The following is a 20,875-nucleotide window of genomic DNA, read 5'->3' on the forward strand; positions in this document are numbered from 1 at the left end:
TACATCACTATAGCAGGCTAATAAGCGCTACAGGTTTAGTTAGAGAGCTGTCTGAACCCCTCCTGTCCAGGTTCAGAGCCCATCTATGTGATCACACACACAAACAACCAAACAGCATGAGAGATTTCAGCTCAATCATCTCCAGTTCGCTTGCTGCCTCATCAAGCAGGGATTTCAGGCAGTCAGTCTCTGCATTAAAGGATCGATGAGAAAAGGGATCTGCAGTCTTTCTTCTGCTGCAGGTCCTCAAACTACAAAGTAAAGTTTCTCCCCAGTTGCGCAAGCAGTGTCATGTGTCTGCACGTACATGAAATGTTTAATGTGGTTATTTTGGGGTTACCCATGCAAATGATGGGAGCAGCATCAAAACACACACTGCCAAATTACTTTTATTATTATTTATTTTTAATACCCTCTGATGGATTTGAGTGTAGTTTATGAGGGAAAAAACTATGAAATGAGGAAAATTATATATAAAATATAATGAGACGCAAAGAGCCACTTGCTTATGGGCTGAGAGCTGCATGCGTCTTCAGAGCCGTGTGTTCGCCACCTCTTTTCTGGAATATCCTGATGATTTTAGGGAGTGTCCAGAGAGGACTCTGTCTTCTCACAGTCTTGACCGGAAGCCTCTGATGGCTCCATTTGATTAGCTGAGTGAGGTTGACGTTTAAAGTTCTATAACTGGATCCCCAGTTAGGGTCCCATAGTTTATTGATGTCCCTCGCAGAGTGCTGCACTTTTACTGTACTGTTACACTCAATGTGACTTGTGTCATTTACTGAGATTCATAACCAGCTAAAATCTTCTTTGCATTTCATCCTCCAAGGAACAGACTTGTTGTAGTTGAACCGGATTTAATACAGAGGTGTGAAACTGAAAATTATGTACATATGTTCAAGTTCCACTTTAAAATAAAATGCAAATCCGATATTTGTATAAACACAACTAATGAGGCAAGTAAAATTTAAAATTGAAGTAACATTAAAGTCAGCACGTAAAATTATTATGCTCTGATAAGTGCTAACTTAGTAAATAATGATAGATATGACAAATAAGCCCCAATATTAACAACTTTCTTTACTGTCACCTAACACGTCACATGCATTGCCACTCAAAAGCCTGGATGGTTTAAGATGACAACTGAACACATTGACATTGAACACCCTCCTTTTTTTTTCTCACCAAACATTTTCCTGTTGCCTCATTCCCTGTTGCTTACTACAGGCAACCAACACACAAAATACTTTGAATAAGAACTGCGCCCTCTAGAGGCCTGGAAATAGTAAATGAATGATCCAATATAAGATCACTGCCCTTGTTTTATTTTTACATGTTCTGTTTGTGTTTTGAATGCACTTGCAGGTGGTGACATGGAAGTCAAGGACGAGAAGATAGATGACCTTGGACTTAAAATGGTTGACGTGGCGTGTGCAGGTGGTGACATGGAAGTCAAGGACGAGAAGATAGATGACCTTGGACTTAAAATGGTTGACGTGGCGTGTGCAGGTGGTGACATGGAAGTCAAGGACGAGAAGATAGATGACCTTGGACTTAAAATGGTTGACGTGGCGTGTGCAGGTGGTGACATCGAAGTCAAGGACGAGAAGATAGATGACCTTGGACTTAAAATGGTTGACGTGGCGTGTGCAGGTGGTGACATGGAAGTCAAGGACGAGAAGATAGATGACCTTGGACTTAAAATGGTTGACGTGGCGTGTGCAGGTGGTGACATCGAAGTCAAGGACGAGAAGATAGATGACCTTGGACTTAAAATGGTTGACGTGGCGTGTGCAGGTGGTGACATGGAAGTCAAGGAAGAGAAGATAGATGACCTTGGACTTAAACTGGTTGACGTGGCATGTGCAGATGGTGACATGAAAGTCAAGGAAGAGAAGATAGATGACTTTGGACTTAAACTGGTTGACGTGGCGTATGCAGATGGTAACATAGAAGTCATGGACGAGAAGATAGATGACCTTGGACCTAAACTGGTTGACGTGGAGTATGCTGGTGGTGACATGAAAGTCAAGGACGAGGATGATGATGCTCCTGTGACACCTTCGATGCCTCAAATGCAAAGCTCTCTGTCAAGTGACATGGACATCATGCCATACACACCTTCCCAAGTATTTGTATTCTTCCAATGAGCTTAAATGCCTACAATATGCTCTTTAGGTTTCAAGCACATTCCCCTGATTTGATGTTTTTCTCTCTTTTCAAGGCCTCTCCAAAGGTGATGGGTTTATCAAAGAGAGGAGCAAAGAGGAAAATGAATATGAGTGGCTACATTCTTTTCAGCAGCAAAATACGGCCTTTCGTCAAAGCTCGGCACCCAGACCTTTCGTTCGGAGAGCTGAGTCGATTAGTAGGCACAGAGTGGAGGAACCTCGAAGCTTCCAAAAAAGCAGTGTTTGAAGGTGTGTAACTGATGAGCAAAATCAGACAATTTTGTTGGTATGAATTACAAAAAATGTCAAAACAATGATTTGAAATATTTCAGAGTGTGCCGCAAAACTTGCGGAACAGCAAGAACCCGAGAGGCCACCCCAAGAGCAAGCTTCCCCTCGAGCAGGTACAGCAGTGGGGGCACTGATGGGGGTAGTGCCTTCGCCTAGCACTATGGGAATGATAAACCAGACTATGCTACCCTTTTTTTGTGTATTTACATTGTCCTGTTTGTTTGTATTTTGACTACACATCAGTAGATATGTTTGCAATAATTACTAGGCCTTGTGACTTGTGGTCTACCTTTTTAAAGCTTTCTAAATCTGAATGACATGTTTTATATTTAGGGAAAATCTACAAATCTACAAAGAACTCCGAATACCTCACCCCTCTTCAGCAGAAGTTGAATGAGCTCTACGATTCAGTGCAAAACTTTACTGACTGCAGAGGTCGTTGTCTAAGCAAGATCTTCCACCATCTTCAAATTCATTCCGAGTTGCCCGACGATAACGCTGCAATCAAGAAACCTATTAACATGGAGCGCATCAGAAGCCATATGGCCACATGCCGTTACCAAGACGTGGATGCTCTGGTAGAGGACTTTGCTCTCATGTTCAACTATGTTTGCATGTACAACGAGCCAGAGTCTCTGATATATCGAGATGCTTTAGTGCTGCATCGGGTTTTACTGGAGACACGAAAGCAGCAAGGAGGGGAAGACTCTGGGCCCCCAGCAGTGAGGCTTCTGGTGAGGGAGCTCATCAGGAACCTCTTTGTTTCTGTAATGAGCCACCAGGACGAGGAGCGTCGATGCTATAGTGACTCGCTGGCCAAGATTCCTGCTGTGGATCCTGCTGCCCCTGAGAAACCACCTCTCAACTTTGAAATAATCCAAATGAACGTGGAGCGTGGTCACTACAGGAGGCTGGACGTCTTTCAGGAGCACATGTTTGAAGTGTTGAAGAAGGCAAGGAGGCTACACAGGTATGACAACCTTTGAAAAAGGAATTAAAGAGGAGGTGGTATAGTGTTATGTTTGAACCCTGAAATGTGGCAGAAGGTTGAAAAGTTAAGGGGGCTGAATACTTTTCAAGGGCCTGTATAAGATTTCTTTTTTTCAACAAATTTACATTTTAAAGAAATCTACTGTTAGAACAGTAGCATCTAGACCTAGGTTTTTGCATCAGTTTATGTAAAACACATGTCGGGAATATCCAAAAGAAGTTTGGTAGCCATCTGTGGCAAACTGTCAAATTCGGGGATTTTCACATTTCTGCACAGAACATATGAAGTGATATATATGGCAAGACATTGCAAACAAAACTTTTTTATGTTGCAAATGAAAATTTTAATTGTTTGCTTTTCAAAAAAACGTTTGTTGCTTTCAAAAATGTTATTTTTTTTGCTTTTTACGTTTAAAACACAAACGTTTTTAGATGCGTTGTGTCTCATCTCGCTTTCTCCCTAGGTTGTGCGTTCATAGTTTGTGTTCATAAGTTTCAGTGTAGCACAGGGGTGGTCAGACTTTTTTGCCGTGTAAGATACTTTTTAAACGACCAAATCTTAAGGATCTATCTATATATACAGTACAGACTTAAAGTAAAAAAAACAAGAAAAACATGCCCCTCTCACCCTCCGTGGGTGGTTACTCCTCCAAGCTGAGTCTCACGTGTGAATGAACCCAGACATGGAGACATGATTTCCGATGCTTTTGTGCTTTTTTTAAATTAAATAAATCTGATCTCTAAACATCCTCTGTGAATTCCGAGCTTGTTAATGAGATAAACACAGACAGAAATGTAAAGGTATCTGCTGTAAATCTAAGTATTTTTACCCATGTCCCATCACGGGCTCCTTACCCCCAGGTGACCTAAACACATAAAACAGTTGCTATGGAAATAAAACCCAGAAACAGAAAAGCAGCCATTTTAAAAAACAGTTTACTGAAATAATCGCATGCAGCTCGGACCAGGTTGGCATATGTGCTAGGGGGAAAGCGGGGCCTGTAGCAGCTGCTCAGCCAGTAAGGGCGAGTTAGAATTGGGCGGCGAGAGCAGGGGCAGGCTGCACCTGTGGGCTAACGCCTAACAACGGCGCTCGGGGTTTGAATAGCGTGTTTTTTTTTAGGATTTGGATGTTGATTAGATTCTGAGCAATAATCAAAGCAGCTCAAATACATACTAATGGTTCTCATGCTTTGTCTTTTTACAGGACAGACTCAAAGATATTTGAAGATGCAGTGGAGCTGCAGTACTTTTTAATCAAGACCAGGGATGAGTTATGCAAGAATGGAGAGATCCTAATGTCCACTGCACTCCATTACACTTTGAAACTCTTACAAAGTGATGTAGATCTGGAAAAAAGAGAGAAAATTCCCAGAGAGATTGAGGAGGATAAGAAAAAAGCAAAAGAGAAACGGGAGAAAAACAAAGGTAGTTGATTTATTATTCATGCATGAAAACACAGGAATCTCTTGTCCTAAAATGTATCTGAAATGTTTCTTCAGATAAAAAAGAGGGAACAACCCATTATGTACAAAGAGATCCCTGGGAACCAAATCCTCTTCTCAAGTATGTAAAGGAATGCTCCTTTGACAACATCACCTACAGCGTGGGAGAATTTGTCTATGTAGAGCCATCAGAAGTGTACTTCAAGCCTCACATTGTCTGCATTGATCGTCTGTGGGAAGACAGCACTGGTAACCCTCTAAGGACTGTTTGTCACAGATATATGTGACATGGCATTACATGTAGAGCACCAGAGTATCATTGGTACAATAACCGAGCTTCTTATTTATAATAGATTGATAGAATTTATGCCAGACTCATAGTCCAAAAGAAGGTGTACACGAACCCACTACATAAAAAAGCACAGTGTCAAGAATACACAAGTTAAGAAGCAGTGTTAGAAAAATTACAATAATTCATAAAAAAATACATTAATTAAAAGAGTGTTAATTCTGAGGGACAAACGGCTCACTACCACTCGCCCTCCTTGGCTTATTTAAAAGCACCCTAAGAGCCTCATTGTACACCACCTGCAGCTTTCTCATACTGGTACTTTTATAGTTTGTCCACAGATGAGCTGTATACAGAGGAGGACAAAATGTTTAAATAACACCACCTCGACTCCTTACGCATACCAAACTTGAGAGAAAGAGTGTTGGCTTTGGCCATATACACCATGACACTTCCTGTAGATATCTGCATCATCTGACAAGTTTTCTGAAATGACATGCCCAAGATACTTAATCGTATTAGTACACACGAGCACAGCATTTGATAGGTCAAAACCAGGTAAATTGTGGTTTTAGTGTTCTTTTGTCCGAGAAATCACAATCAGACTTTTTTGTGCATTTAATGTGATGTCATTATAGCATTACAGCAGTACTTGGACTCAACACAACTATATCGTCAGCATACATCAAATGGTTGACAATTATATCTTCAGCCACACAACAAGTGTGAACAACAAGTGCTTTAAGTTTGAGAGGCAGTTCATCCACAGAAAAGTTAAAAAGAATAGGAGAGAGAATGGTGTATTTAAAAAGTCTGAAACCCTATTTTCCCCATTTGACCTGCATTGTTTGTTGAGCATACCAATATGCCAGAATACACACAACACATTTAGGTACACATCTCTCCACCAGTTTTATAAATAATTTCTTATGATTTACTCTGTCAAAAGCTTTACAGTCATCTAGATAACAGTGAAATAGATAATTTCTTTAAGATCATATATACACATGTCAGGACCCATCTTTTCTTTAAACCCAAATGGATTATCAGTCATTTTTACAAACTCTGTAATCCTGTCCAGCAGGATTATCTCATAGAGTTTTGATAGAAAACTAGCCAGAGCTATCAGTCTGTAATTTTCAGAGCAACCAATTTTTCCAGCTTTGTTTTTATCCCTGCTACTAACATAAGAGTTATCATAGAGTCCGGTTAAAATCCATGAACATTAAAGCTGTAAAACACATGGCAAGTAGTGGGATTACCCTTGCACTGGCGAACTTTACATACTCGGATACCCCCATCCAGTAGCTTTGTTGTTTGACAGTTTTGAGATAGCTTGGTGGACATTTTGCGCTGTGATTACACCAGAGGTATCAGTGTCCTTTGCTACAAACAGATCCCTCTGGACACAGTGAAATATTCTTATATAGTGTTGTCACCATAGTTCTAAAATATTTTCAGTGCCAGAGACCCCATCTACCACACATGGAATTGTTTTAGGGCCAGAAGTATTAACTTTGACTTCTTTTCAGCAGAGTTTTATTTATTTATTTATTTATTTATATATTTATTTTGAATTAGGACATTGCATATTAAACAATGTTTCAGCAGCTGCCTTGACATAAATATGCCAGCTTCATCCGTTGTCCTAAAGCAGGATAAAAGCTTCAACAGTTACATTGACAACGCAATACAATAGCACAATGTTAGTGGTAAAAATATTTACAAAGGTTATCTACAATAAAAAGCAAGTCTAAAAAAGTCAAGAAAAACAACAATAACTAACATCTGCAGGACTGGTTTGTTTTCAGCCATTATTTAAGAGCTGTTTGGAACAAACCAGTCCTGCAGACCTTAGTTATTGTTGTTTTGGATGTTGTTATAACATAGCCATGGAATCAGCTCTCATTGGCTGGTCCTTTTTACAAATAAAACGTATTTCATACATTTCTAAATGCAATTGCTTCTCTAGGAGGAGAAATATTAGTTAATAATTTATCTGAATGTACAGTGTACATCGACACTGCATCTTCTGAGAGTGCTCCAATCCAAATATGAGGAACTTTCATGATTGTAACCTGGCCTCAAAGGTAAACTCAGCATTTGCATCTTAAAAGGAATGTGATAAGCAAATGATAGTTCATAATAATGTTCATAGTAGTCAGAGACGCATGAACATCAGCTGTTGTGACACAATGGTCTAACCAGGAAGTCAAATGCCATGCTTCACTGATGTGTGTACCTATCTTCAGGCAGCAACATTTGAGTTGAGTGTATTCTGCTGTATATTTTTAAATGAATTTATTCTTGTTCCTTGAAGGTGTGATGTGGCTCTATGGCTGCTGGTTAAAGCGGCCAAGTGAAACTATTCACCATGTTTCAAAAACGTTTCTGGAAAAAGAAGTCTTCAAGAGCTACTACTACAACAGAGTGCCCATCAGTAAAGTTCTCGGCAAATGTGTGGTTCTTTCTGTGAAGGTTAGACACCCCCCAAAAAGGTTTCATATGACAATAGAACTGTAGTGAATTTAAGTGTCTTTTTGTGATTCACGTAGGATTACTTCGAAATGCAACCTGAGGGCTTCAAACCTATAGATGTGTATGTGTGTAAGTCCCGCCAAGGTGTTAAAGCCAGGTCCTTCAAGAAAATCAAAGTTTGGAACATGCCACAGAGTCCAGTAAAGTTGGTGCGCCGGGTGGTGCCTCTGCCCGTCGTTTATGCCTCCAGATTTACAGAACCGGACCTGGACAAAGCGTCCTTCTCTCATGCAAACCCCGGCAGTTTCGAGGACAAGGTGAGGTGAAGCACCTGCTTGATTTGATTGTTGTTTTTTTGCAGTTAAATGAGATCAAAGTTTCTTAAAGATTCTTGACATATTTAGTAAACCTTTTAGATTCTGCTAACTTGAGTCTGTGTAAACAAAAGCTATATTTACTATCAAAACTACATGTATGTCACTATTTTTAGGTGTTAACGCATGTTGAGCTGTTTCATGAAGTCTCTGTTGTCCAGACTCTGCCTTAGTAATAAAAACCTATATTTGCTGGAAAAAATAAAATCTGGATGTTAGTGCTTGAGAACTCATATGCTAACATTTAATTCCGGCAGCAAAGAACTCTATTTCAAATTAGAGACTGTCAAGATTTGAATGTTTGTGAATGTTCAACATTTCAGGAGCGAGAGGATGTTCCCATGGAGATAAATGGAGCCGAGCCAGGCTGCCAGTACTTTGAACAGTTATGCTACAATAACATGAGGTTTAAACTTGGAGACTGCGTATATATCCAATCACATGGATTGTCAAAGCCCCGGGTTGCCAGGTTGGTGAAAATAAATATATAGTCAAGAAAAACCTCTGAACAAAAATAGGTTTTAAGAAATGACACTGTTGTAAGTACAATTCTTGATTTGCGATTCCTCATGCAGTTTTACTAACTTGTCTACAGAATTGAGAAGCTGTGGTTGCAGAATGGAACCACCTTCTTCTTTGGACCTATTTTCATTCATCCTGAGGAAACGGAGCACGAACCCACAAAGATGTTTTACAAGAGAGAGGTTTTTCTAAGTCACCTGGAGGAAACCTTGCCCATGACTTGTGTCCTAGGTACGGCACAGCCATATAGCCATCTCTGAATGTGGGCCTTCAAACGTTATTGATAAAAAAAAAGTGCTTTTCATGTTGTCAAAGACCTTTACAAACGAAAGCCAAACATAGGCACAACATTTTGAAATTAAAGCCAACCTCCTCCCCCACCCACCATTGACATTCACCCATACACCCCAAGACCCCAACATAAAGAATACAGGCATGAAAACAGGGCTGGAATTGTAAGAGGAACTTCTAGCTTGGCTCTACTGTGAGGAAACGTTATAATGAAGCCCTGGGGCCAAAATCATGTCATTAAAAAAAAATCTATTTTCCAACTGACTTGGTAACAACACTTGTGTTTCCAGGCAAATGTATGGTGTCCTCCTTTAAGGAGTACCTGTCATGCAGACCTACAGAATACACCGAGGAGGACATCCTGCTGTGTGAGAGCAGCTACATTGAGACAGAGAAACAAGTGAAAAAGTTAGAGGGTCTGAAGCGCTTCTCATATTCTTCCAAAGTGGTGGAGGATGAGATTTACTATTTCAGGTTTGGAAAGTCAAAAAGAACTTCTCCTCTGATCTAAACTGAATTAGGTCCTTCTTTTACCATCTTGTTTTGGTGTTTTGTGTAGAAAACTCTATGAACCACAGAAGGAAGCTTCACCCTTTTTGGACAAGAAGATAGATGAGCTTGAACTTAAATTGGCAGACATGGACGAGGATGAATGTGCTCCTGTGACACCTTCAATGCCTCAAATGCAAAGCTCTCTGTCAAGTGACATGGACATCATGCCATACACACCTTCCCAAGTATTTGTATTCTTCCAATGACCTTAAATGCCTACAATCTTGTGCTCTTTAGGTTTCAAGCACATTCCCCTGATTTGATGTTTTTCTCTCTTTTCAAGGCCTCTCCAAAGGTGATGGGTTTATCAAAGAGAGGAGCAAAGAGGAAAATGAATATCAGTGGCTACATTTTTTTCAGCAGCAAAATGCGGGCTGTCTTCAAAGCTCGGCACCCAGACCTGTCGTTCGGAGAGTTGAGTCGATTAGTAGGCACAGAGTGGAGGAACCTCGAAGCTTCCACAAAAGCAGAGTATGAAGGTGTGTAGCTGATGAGCAAAATCAGACAGTGTAGTTTTGTTGGTATGAATTACAATAAATGTTAAAAACAATCGTTTGAAATATTTCAGAGTGTGCCGCAAAACTTGCGGAACAGCAAGAACCCGAGAGGCCACCCCAGGAGCGAGCTTCCCCTCCTGCAGGTACCCCTGTGGGGGCACTGATGGGGGTAGATGAGCTTGAACTTAAACTGGCAGACATGGAGGATGGACATGATGACATGGAAGACATGGACAAGGATGATGATGCTCCTGTGACACCTTCAATGCCTCAAATGCAAAGCTCTCTGTCAAGTGACATGTACATGATTCCATACACAGAGGAAGACTATAGACCACCGGCAGTGGGTCGTCGGGTCATGGAGCTCCTCAGGAAACTCTATGTTTCTGTAATGAGACACCAGAGCAGGAAGCACCGATGCTATAGTGACTTTCTGGCTGAGATTCCTGCTGTGGATCCTGCTGCCCCTGAAAAACCACCTCTCAACTTTGAAATAATCCGAATGAACCTGGAGCGTGGTCGCTACAGGAGGCTGGACGTCTTTCAGGAGCACATGTTTGAAGTGTTGAAGAAGGCAAGGAGGCTACACAGGTATGACAACCTTTGAAAAAGGAATTAAAGAGGAGGTGGCATAGTGTTATGTTTGAACCCTGAAATGTGGCAGAAGGTTGAAAAGATAAATGTGGCTGAATACTTTTCAAGGGCCTGTATAAGACTTCTTTTTTTCAACAAATTTACATTTTAAAGAAATCTACTGTTAGAACAGTAGCATCTAGACCTAGTTTTTTTGCATCAGTTTATGTAAAACAGGCCCAAAACACTTGTTGGGAATATTCAAAAGAAGTTTGGTAGCCATCTGTGGCAAACTGTCAAATTCGGGGATTTACACATTTCTGAACAGTACATATGAAGTGATGTATATGGCAAGAAATTGCAAACAACACTTTTTTATGTTGCAAATGAAAATTTTAATTGTTTGCTTTTCAAAAAAACATTTGTTGTTTTCAGAAATTTTATTCTTTTTGCTTTCTAAACATATTTTTTACCCTTGCAACACAAAAGTTTTCAGATGCGTTGTCTCATATCGCTTTCTCCCCATCTTTTGCTTTCATAGTTTGTGTTCATAAGCTTCAGTGTAGCACAGGGGTAGGCACATTTTTTTGGCATGTAAACTACTTTTTAGACGGCCAAATCTTAAAGATCTACCTATATATAAAAAATGGCGTATACTTGTATAGCGCTTTTTTACCTACGAGGACAAAGCGCTTTTACAGTCACAGTCCCATTCACCCATGCACACTCACATTCACACACTGGTGGCCGCTACGCTGCCAAACACACCTGCCACCAGAGGCAAGGTGGGGGTTCAGTGTCTTGCCCAAGGACATTTCGACTCATGGGTGTGCAAGGCAGGAGTCGAACTTGCAATCTTACGATCATGGGTCGACCGCCCTACTGTTGCACCACGGCCATATACAGTGCAGACCAAAAGTAAAAATTAAAATACACGCCCCTCTCACCCTCCACGGGTGGTTTCTGCTCCAATCTCGGGTCCTCTACCAGAGGCCTGGGAGCTTGAGGGTCCTGCGCAGTATCTTAGCTGTTCCAAGCACTTTTCCGGACTGAGAGGTCTGAGGTCTTTTCAGGTATCTGTTGTAGCCACTCCTCCAGCTTGGGGGTTACTGCCCCGAGTGCTCCAATTACCACAGGCAGCACTGTCACCTTCACTTTCCAGGCTTTCTCCAGTTCTTCTCTGAGTCCCTGGTATTTCTCCAGTTTCTCATGTTCCTTCTTCCTGATGTTCCCATCGCTTGGCACTGCCACATCCACCACAACGGCTTTCCTCTGTTCTTTATCCACCACTACAATGTCTGGTTGGTTCGCCATTACCATTCTATCAGTCTGGATCTGGAAGTCCCATAGGATCTTTGCCCTTTCATACTTTCGGGGGTGTTTCCCATTTTGACCTTGGGGTTTCCAGTCCATATTCTGCACACATGTTCCTGTATATTATTCCAGCCACTTGATTGTGGCGCTCCATGTATGCTTTACGTGCCAGCATCTTAGATCCCGCAGTTATGTGCTGGATTGTTTCAGGTGGCACTTTTCACAGCCTACTACACCTTGGGTCTTTTCTGGTGTGGTAGATCCGAGCCTCTATTGCTCTGGTGCTTAGGGCTTGTTCTTGAGCTGCCAGGATGAGCGCTTCAGTGCTGTCTTGTAGGCCAGGCCTTTCTAGCCATTGGTAGGACTTCTTGATATCAGCCACTTCAGTTATGGTCCGGTGGTACATCCCATGCAGGGGTTTGTCTTCCCATGAGGATCTGTCCTCCCATGAGGATCTGTCCTCCCATGAGGATCTGTCCTCTGGCACTGTATCCTCTGCTCTCCATTGGCTGAGACATTTACTGAGCACACTGTCAGTTGGGGCCTTGAGCTTGATGTACTCATGCATCTTGGATGTTTCATCCTGGACAGTGGCTTCCGCACTCCTTAGTCCTCGGCCTCCTTTCTTGCGGCTATCATACAGTCTCAGGGTGCTGGATTTGGGATGGAACCCTCCATGCATGGTGAGGAGCTTTCGTGTTTTAACATCTGTGGTCTGTATCTCGTCCTTTGGCCATCTTATTATTCCTGCAGGATATCTGATAAGTGGCAGTGCGTAGCTGTTTATTCCACGGGTCTTGTTCTTGCCATGGAGCTAGCTTCTCAGGACTTGCCTTACTCGTTGGAGGTAATTTAGCTGTTGCAGCTTTCCTTTTTTGCCTGCTCCAATGATCAAATTGTTTGAGTGATCTTCACAAATTTAAACACCCATTTCACAAGCTTATGTCCAAAACCACAACTGAAGTTTTGTTGACACTTGACCTTGAAAGTGGCCGCCATCTTAACATTTTTGAAGAACATTAGCTTATAGACTTGTATTACATCTTAACCTTAATGTAATGATAAACATCTAGAAACTTGTTGCTTTATGCTGTGTTGCCCCACCCGCCCCTCCTTCCCCGTCTCTCTAACATCCCTCTCTCTTCTTCCCTCCTTTCCTTTTCTGTCCGGTCCAACACAAAAGATTTTCAAACATGATTAAAATGAAGAAAGTTTGGCCTCTATTACAGTAGGAGTTTATTCAGACATACCTCTGGTTTGTCAGAAGATTCATAACCCCTGTTGTTAAAGTAAAATATGTCCAACGCAAGAGGCCCTCAGTTCTCATCTGTCTGCCCAGCTGTTGGACAGGACAAGTTAAAAAGAAGAAAAGAAAATTAGCTTTGGCACCAGCTACAAATTTAAAGTCCTACTAGGGATTTCAAAATATTGCATCCTATCTCAAGAATCATTTGAAAGCTGTTTGGAACAAAAATTAGTTTTTAGAGCTCTCACTATTTTTTACTATTATTATTTTACTATTATTGGCTCAAGTTGAATGAAACGGTGCTGCATTGACACACTGGGCGCCATTCGCATGTCAAATTTGTGTCTGCTGCCTCTATTTTGACGCGCGTCAAATTCAATGCTCGACTGCGGCTGGATGTGATGGCTGTTTTAAAGGTTACTTCCGATTTGTGGCCCTATTGGAAGAATTTCTGTCCTGCATTATCTTGTGAGGGGAAAAATAATAATAAAACTGTGGGGTCTTTTCATCATTGTCTCAAAGAAAATAAGAGAAACCTCATAAGCCCATGGAGCTGGAGCCACCGCGCAACTACTGTGGCTCTCTGCCTGCTGGGCAGCATAGCGAGTGCCGCCGCCCAGGCCTGATCCTTCATCGAGTCACTGAAAACATCACATGCCCAAAGCAGAGTCCATCCCGCCGTGCCGCCCTGTTCCTGATGCCCAAATCGTTCCGCAGGACCTCAGATCACGCCTGTACATTGCCTTAATATTAAAAGTCGATGCGCAAATCGCATCTGGTGTGAATGCAGAATACAATATGAATATATTAGGAATGTGGTGGGGTTAACCAAACATCTGTTACCATGGAAACCCAAAAGTTAACTTTTGCAGATTCTGCTAAAAATCCCATAGGTCTGTTTGTTACCCCCAAATGGAGCCCGAGACCTGACATGGGTTAAAAAAAAATGTTTCCACGAAATATTTTTTGGTTCCCATGGAATAATATTCTGATAGTCATTCATTCTGTTGTATTTTAATGCAGCGTAGTTACAGCGACACGTTGATTGGTCGAGCGGAAGTACGGGTTGTGTGATGCATGATGGGATACGTATGAAGCATGTAGCCTTCGGATGCAAAGGGACTGCCAAAGAGTACGTTAATTAAAGACAAGTTACCCACTCTGAATATTAATTTTACTTTTCAACCCTAAAGTACAACATCCCGTACCGCAGTGGTTCTCCAGCTGCCCGTCTGCAGGCATGACAAACAAAAGAGCTCCATGGTTGACACAGCTTATCGGGAGTCTGAAACAACCAAAAAGGCATTCATCAGATTTTTCATTTTTTAAACTCCTGTCCATTGACTGTTTTTATTTTGGGACCCCTCCCCTCCCTTTTCCGCGGCCAGGGCCATTTCAGCAGGCTGCTTAGTCTGAGCACCTGGCTCCAGTCTGTTGCCAGCCGGAATAAGTTTGTTTTTATTGACAATTTTATTCTTTTCTGGAACAGAACCTCATTTTATAAAACTGATGGGATTCACCCCAGTCCACTGGGCAGCAGTGTTTTAGCTGAAAACATCAGACACTCCGTCCAGACATCACCGGCCCCCATCATTCCAACACCAGTCCAAACCTTCTCTTCACCCGTGCAGACATCGGTCTATGGAAGTGACTGACTCCCCCCCCCCCCCCCCCCCCCCCCCCCACATTTCCCAAGAAACTGCTTCAACTATCAACAGTGATTCCTTGCCACAACCTGCTGCCCCCCCAGTCTATCCCATTAAGACTATTATTACAGACAGGTCTTCTATGAGGGAGCATGCAGGGAGAAAAGCAAACATTAACTGCCTTTGTCCACCAAAGGAAGCACCAAATCCTGAGGAAGCAGGTTCCACAACCACTCCGCCCTCCTCTTTTAACATGGCACTTTTCAACGTTCGATCTTTGTCCAACAAAACATTTATCATAAAGGATTTTATCCATAATTACAATATTGATGGTCTCTTTTTAACTGAAACATGGCTGAGCACGGATGCATCTGCTGTTCTAACAGAGGCCTCTCCGCCCAACTTTAGCTTTATTTTTCAACCAGGGAGGGAGATTACATTAGATGAGTACCCCAGCTTTGAACATAATGCTTTGTTTTTAACAGCCCTCCTCCAGTTTTATGCATCACAGTTTACAGACCACCCAAAGCAAGCTCTGTTTTTATTGAGGAGTTTTCAGAGTTTCTAGCATCTGTCCACACTTCCTTTAACATGATTTTAATAACAGGTGATTTTAACCTGCATGTAGACTGGAAGTCAGACTATTGCACCACTCAGTTCTTGGACTTGCTAGCTTCTCTTGATTTTAAACAACACGCCATGCAGCCGACTCACAACAGGGGGCACACTCTTAACCTCGTCGTCAGTCATGTTTTACCTACCAGTGTGTCCACTGTTGTGGACCTGGCTGTATCTGACCATTACTGTGTGCTTTTTAACATCACTGGTTTTATAAAGCAAGAGACCTGTGAGAATGGTAAAGAAATGCTACTTGACTCCTGAAGTGGTCGAAAATGTTATTACATCTGTTTGCCCCTACTCTCCACTTACCGGCCCCCTGTGATCTACTTGTTGAAAGTTTTAACAGTAAATTAAAATCCAGTCTCGACTCAGTTGCTCTTCTAAAATCTAAGAAGATAAGAATCAAACCCATACCCCCTTGGAGAACTGAGGAAATTAAACAATTGAAGAGACGTTGTAGATCTGCCGAAAGACTTTGGAGAAAACACACACTTGTAATAAACTATCAACTATACCAAAACCAACTAAAAGTATATAATCAAACAGTAAAACAGACCAGAAATTCATATTTTGTGAATATCATTTCTGTAAATAAAAATAACCCCAGAGTCCTCTTCACCACAATTGAATCTTTAATCAACTTGAATGTGAACAAAAACAGAATGCCAGCCTCCGCCTCATTGTGTGGACTTTGCAGACCACTTCAGGAGCAAGATCCATTTTGTCAGATCTGACATTGTAAATGGACAGAAAAGCCTTTTTATTGGTAATGATGGGTTGATTTTACCTGAGGAAGCACTGGACAGTTTTGACCTGGTTGAAGCTGCAACACTTGGTCGAGTTTTCTCCCAAGTTAATCCAACGACTTGTTTTTTAGATCCCATCCCCTCATCACTTTTTAAATCATTTTACGGGTCTTTTGAGAGTGAGATTTTAAATATCATGAACTCTCTACAGACTGGTATTTTTCCTGCTGCCTTTAAAATGGCAGTGGTGAAACCGTTACTCAAGAAATCCAACTTAGACCCTTCTGTTTTTAATAACTACATACCTGTGTCCAACTTGCCATTTTTAAGTAGAAAAACTTGTTTCTCTTACAAAATAACATTTTTTAGATAAACCAGTCTGGTTTTAGAACAAACCACAGTACTGAGACAGTCTCGTTAAAAATTGTTAATGATGTCAGGTATGCCTTGGATTCAGATCAGATCTCAGTACTAGTTCTGTTAGATCTACGTGCAGCTTTTGATACTGTTGATCACCTGATCCTTGTAAACAGACTTTAAAGTCTTGGCCTTTCGGGGACTGTTCTCAAGTGGTTCGATTCCCATCTCATGGAGAGAAACTTTATGGTAAGCATGGACACAAACTTTTCCGGGGTCCATGAAATTAATTGTGGTGTGCCTCAATGTTCCATCCTTAATCCCTTGTTTTCTAACTGTATTTTAGATGTGAAATTACTAATGGAAAATAATTTTCTGCAGCTCAACCAGGAGAAAACTGACATTTTAGTTATCGGTCCTGAAGCCAAGAGAGAGAAACGGTGTCTGAAGTTAAAATAATTTTCATTAAGTCATTCAGAAACAGTCAGAAACCGGGGCGTCATTTTTGACTCTAAGCTAACTTTTATCCCACAAATAAAACAGATGGTTAAAACTGTTTTTTATCTTCTTAGAAATCTGGCTAGAGTCCGCAGAGAACATTAATGCTTTTAAGAAAAAGGCTCAAGACCCATCTTTTTAACCTGGCTTTTAACTAATTTTTTACTACCACTATTTATTTATTTAGTTAGGATTGGAGTAGCTGGACCCAAAAATGCAGACAGGGAATTTGTTAGAATTTGTGAATTTTATTGTAGGATGAAAGGGGTTGGGCTTTGGATCTTTGACGTTGGTCTTTGGGTTCTTTGATGTTGGTTTTGGTCTTGGTACTTTGGGTTTTGTTATTTGGGGTTGATTGTGAGTCCTTGTGGCTAGGGTTGGGAGGCTCCAACTACTAGCGTTTCCAACATCTTGTTTTCGTGCTCAGCCTGTTTCTTATTTGTCATTTCTTATTTGTCATTTCTCATTATCTCTCCCCACTAGTTAGGGGGTGGGAGATGTGAAAGAAATGGGGGGTTGTGTAGGTACCGGGAGGGGGGCCCTATTTCTATTGTTATTTATTTATTTTTGTGCTTGTTTATTTTAATTTTCATGTTTGTTTTTATATTATTTATCTTGTTTTGTTTTAATGTAAAGGACTTTGTGTTATACTTTTATATGAAAAGTGCTTTATAAATAAAGTTTGTTTGATTGATTGATTGATGGTTGGGAATAGCTCCCTCCGTGGGCAGTCGGAGCTCGTTTGCTTGTCATGTGAGCGGACGGACAGCCACTGCTGTATGGGGAAGCAGCAAATTCGGACCTCCTAAATCTTATTATGTTTTACTTATTTTCATGGAGACAATAATATATAGATCCCTTTGTTTGATTCCTATTTTTATTTATGCCCTATTGAATGAATCTGGGTCACAGAGACACAGATGTAGCGGCGGAAAGCGGCTTTTCCGGCGGGACGGAGAGCGTACCGGAGTCTGAATGAACCCAGACATGGAGACGTGATTTCCGATGCTTTTGTGCTTTTTTTAAATTAAATAAATCTGATCTCTAAACATCCTCTGTGAATTCCGAGCTTGTTAATGAGATAAAGACAGACAGAAATGTAAAGGTATCTGCTGTAAATCTAAGTATTTTTACCCATGTCCCATCACGGGCTCCTTACCCCCAGGTGACCTAAACACATATAACAGTTGCTATGGAACTAAAATCCGGAAACGGGAAAGCAGCCATTTTAAAAAACAGTTTACTGAAATAATCACATGCAGCTCTGACCAATTTGGCATATGTGCTAGGGGGAGAGCGGGGCCTGTAGCAGCTGCTCAGCCAGTAAGGGCGAGTTAGAATTAGGCGGCGAGAGCAGGGGCAGGTCGCACCTGTGGGCTAACGCCTAAAAACACCGCTCGGGGCTTGAATAGCGTTTTTTTTTCTTTTAGGATTTGCATGTTGATTAGATCCTGAACAATAATCAAAGCAGCTCAAATACATACTAATGGTTCTCATGCTTTGTCTTTTTACAGGACAGACTCAAAGATATTTGAAGATGCAGTGGAGCTGCAGTACTTTTTAATCAAGACCCGGGATGAGTTATGCAAGAATGGAGAGATCCTAATGTCCACTGCACTCCGTTACACTTTGAAACACTTACAAAGTGATGTAGATCTGGAAAAAAGAGAGAAAATTCCCAGAGAGATTGAGGAGGATAAGAAAAAAGCAAAAAAAGGGAAACGGGAGAAAAACAAAGGTAGTTGATTTATTATTCATGCATGAAAACACAGGAATCTCTCGTCCTAAAATGTATCTGAAATGTTTCTGCAGATAAAAAAGAGGGAACAACCCATTATGTACAAATAGATCCCTGGGTACCAAATCCTCTTCTCAAGTATGTAAAGGAATGCTCCTTTGACAACATCACCTACAGCGTGGGAGAATTTGTCTATGTGGAGCCATCAGAAGTGTACTTCAAGCCTCACATTGTCTGCATTTATCGTCTGTGGGAAGACAGCGCTGGTAACCCTCTAAGGACTGTTTGTCACAGATATATGTGCCATGGCATTACATGTAGAGCACCAGAGTGTCACTGCTACAATAACCAAGCTTCTTATTTATAATAGATTGATAGAATTTATGCCAGACTCAGTCCAAAAGAAGGTGTACACGAACCCACTCCATAAAAAAAGCACAGTGTCAAGAATACACAAGTTAAGAAGCAGTGTTAGGAAAATGACAATAGTTCATAAAAAAATACATTAATTAAAAGAGTGTTAATTCTGAGGGACAAACAGCTCACTACCACTCGCCCTCCTTGGCTTATTTAAAAGCACCCTAAGAGCCTCATTGTAGACCACCTGCAGCTTTCTCATACTGGTACTTTTATAGTTTGTCCACAGATGAGCTGTATACAGAGGAGGACAAAAATAACATCACCTCGACTCCCTCTTTACACAAGTTCCTTACACAAGAAGCAGTGTTAGAAAAATTACAATAATTCATAAAAAGATTAATTAATTAAAAAAATAAATATAACAAGATAAAATTATTACGTATACATACAACACCATAAACATTAATTACAAGGACAAATAAAAAGACAGTCCCTCCAGTGTGTCCATAAATCTGACTGGAAGTGTATGGCACTAACTGTACTGTATGTTACTTATGGCCAAGATGAACACCACCTTCAGCTTTCTGATACTGGTACTTTTATAGTTTGTCCACAATAAAAAACGCCTCAACCCGATACGGATAAAACACTTTAAAGCATAAATAATAAAGACTAATTCTATCAAGTTCAAATTCCATTCAAGGCTTTCTTTCGTGCTCGGTGCTCCTTTCTTCGGTTATAGCTTGCAATTCAGTTTGCATTCCCGGCTTCACAAACATTTACGATGGTTCTTCTCCAGAGCAGTCGGTCAGCAACCAACTCCTTCCATTGATCTAAAACTCCTCCTGACTTCAGAATACTTTTACAGGTGTCCTTATATCTTAGTGTCGGTCGACCAACAGGACGAATACCATTGTCAAGTTCACCATAGAGGAGGGATTTTACAGGACGATTGTTATCCATTCTAGATACATGACCGAGCCAGCGCAAACGACTTTTAACTAAGTTGATTTCAATATCCTCAGCATTCGCTCGCTGTAACACCTCTTCGTTGCTTATGTAGTCGTTCCACTTTATACTTAGTATTTTCCTCAGATGACGCTGTTGGACTGTCCGAAGCTGACTGATGTTATGTCGGTACAGTGTCCAGGTTTCGGAACCATATGTAAGTAATGGCGTCAAACATTGGGTATAAACTTTCAGCTTTGTCGAGGGTGTAAGGTCATGGGAATCGAAAACACGTTGACGTAACCGACCGTACGCAGATGATACAGCTTGTGTACGTGTGACTAGTTCCTCTTTTACTGAACAGTCGCTGGTAACAATACTCCCTAGGTATTTGAAACGGTTTACATTTTTGATTGGCTTGCCGTTGATGAAAAACTGCTCTTCCGGACCAATGCACATAGTTTCAGTCTTTTGGATATTGATAGACAGACCCATTCGTTTTGCCATGTCGTTGTATGCCACTAGCAATGTCTGCAGACCAAGTGAGGAGTCGCTAAAGATAGCGATGTCATCAGCGTACTGTGCTTCTCTGATAAAGTTAGTAAAGGTTTTGGTTTTGGCTTTCAATCTCTTTAAGTCAAAGAGATCACCATCGTAGCGGAATCTAATTTTGATACTGAATTGTTGGCTAATATTTTTGTATGCAAGTAGAAGAAGAACTGAAGCATAGATACCAAACAGTGTGGGTGCTAACTTGCATCCCTGTTTCACACCACTGTTATATTCAAACGATTCGGTCAAGACTCCATCGACAATAAGACGGGCATTAACTTGAGAATAAAGACTTTGAATCAGCCTGACGAACTTTGGTGGACAGCCGAGCTTACTCAAGATTTTAAAGAGAAAGTCCCTGTTTACGGTGTCGAAA

The 20,875-nt window shown here is 41.1% G+C and overlaps 4 protein-coding genes across 4 annotated transcripts in view; 3 read left to right on the forward strand and 1 right to left on the reverse strand.

The window, feature by feature from the left end:
• The window catches only part of LOC110013959 (gastrula zinc finger protein XlCGF57.1-like), a 317,596-nt gene that overhangs the window by 199,752 nt on the left and 96,969 nt on the right, over positions 1-20,875 (forward strand). The window lies entirely within an intron of this gene.
• Positions 1-20,875, reverse strand: part of LOC101172629 (zinc finger protein 436-like) — a 1,005,429-nt gene that overhangs the window by 133,126 nt on the left and 851,428 nt on the right. The gene's annotated exons all lie outside the window — the stretch shown is intronic.
• LOC110016657 (zinc finger protein 502-like) overlaps positions 1-20,875 on the forward strand; it is a 970,715-nt gene that overhangs the window by 42,604 nt on the left and 907,236 nt on the right. The window lies entirely within an intron of this gene.
• LOC101165030 overlaps positions 1-20,875 on the forward strand; it is a 103,423-nt gene that overhangs the window by 13,619 nt on the left and 68,929 nt on the right. The window contains exons 12-27 of the mRNA XM_023961723.1: positions 1,366-2,129; positions 2,225-2,420; positions 2,504-2,575; positions 2,796-3,432; positions 4,660-4,880; positions 4,955-5,146; positions 7,507-7,664; positions 7,742-7,981; positions 8,362-8,507; positions 8,634-8,791; positions 9,142-9,325; positions 9,411-9,588; positions 9,687-9,882; positions 9,972-10,491; positions 18,416-18,639; positions 18,714-18,905. Of these exons, the coding sequence (XP_023817491.1) occupies positions 1,366-2,129; positions 2,225-2,420; positions 2,504-2,575; positions 2,796-3,432; positions 4,660-4,880; positions 4,955-5,146; positions 7,507-7,664; positions 7,742-7,981; positions 8,362-8,507; positions 8,634-8,791; positions 9,142-9,325; positions 9,411-9,588; positions 9,687-9,882; positions 9,972-10,491; positions 18,416-18,639; positions 18,714-18,905 (4,278 nt within the window). The remainder of the gene's footprint in view (positions 1-1,365; positions 2,130-2,224; positions 2,421-2,503; positions 2,576-2,795; positions 3,433-4,659; positions 4,881-4,954; positions 5,147-7,506; positions 7,665-7,741; positions 7,982-8,361; positions 8,508-8,633; positions 8,792-9,141; positions 9,326-9,410; positions 9,589-9,686; positions 9,883-9,971; positions 10,492-18,415; positions 18,640-18,713; positions 18,906-20,875) is intronic.

This window comes from Oryzias latipes, chromosome 2, assembly GCF_002234675.1.
Source record: "Oryzias latipes chromosome 2, ASM223467v1".
Classification (NCBI taxonomy): domain Eukaryota; kingdom Metazoa; phylum Chordata; class Actinopteri; order Beloniformes; family Adrianichthyidae; genus Oryzias; species Oryzias latipes.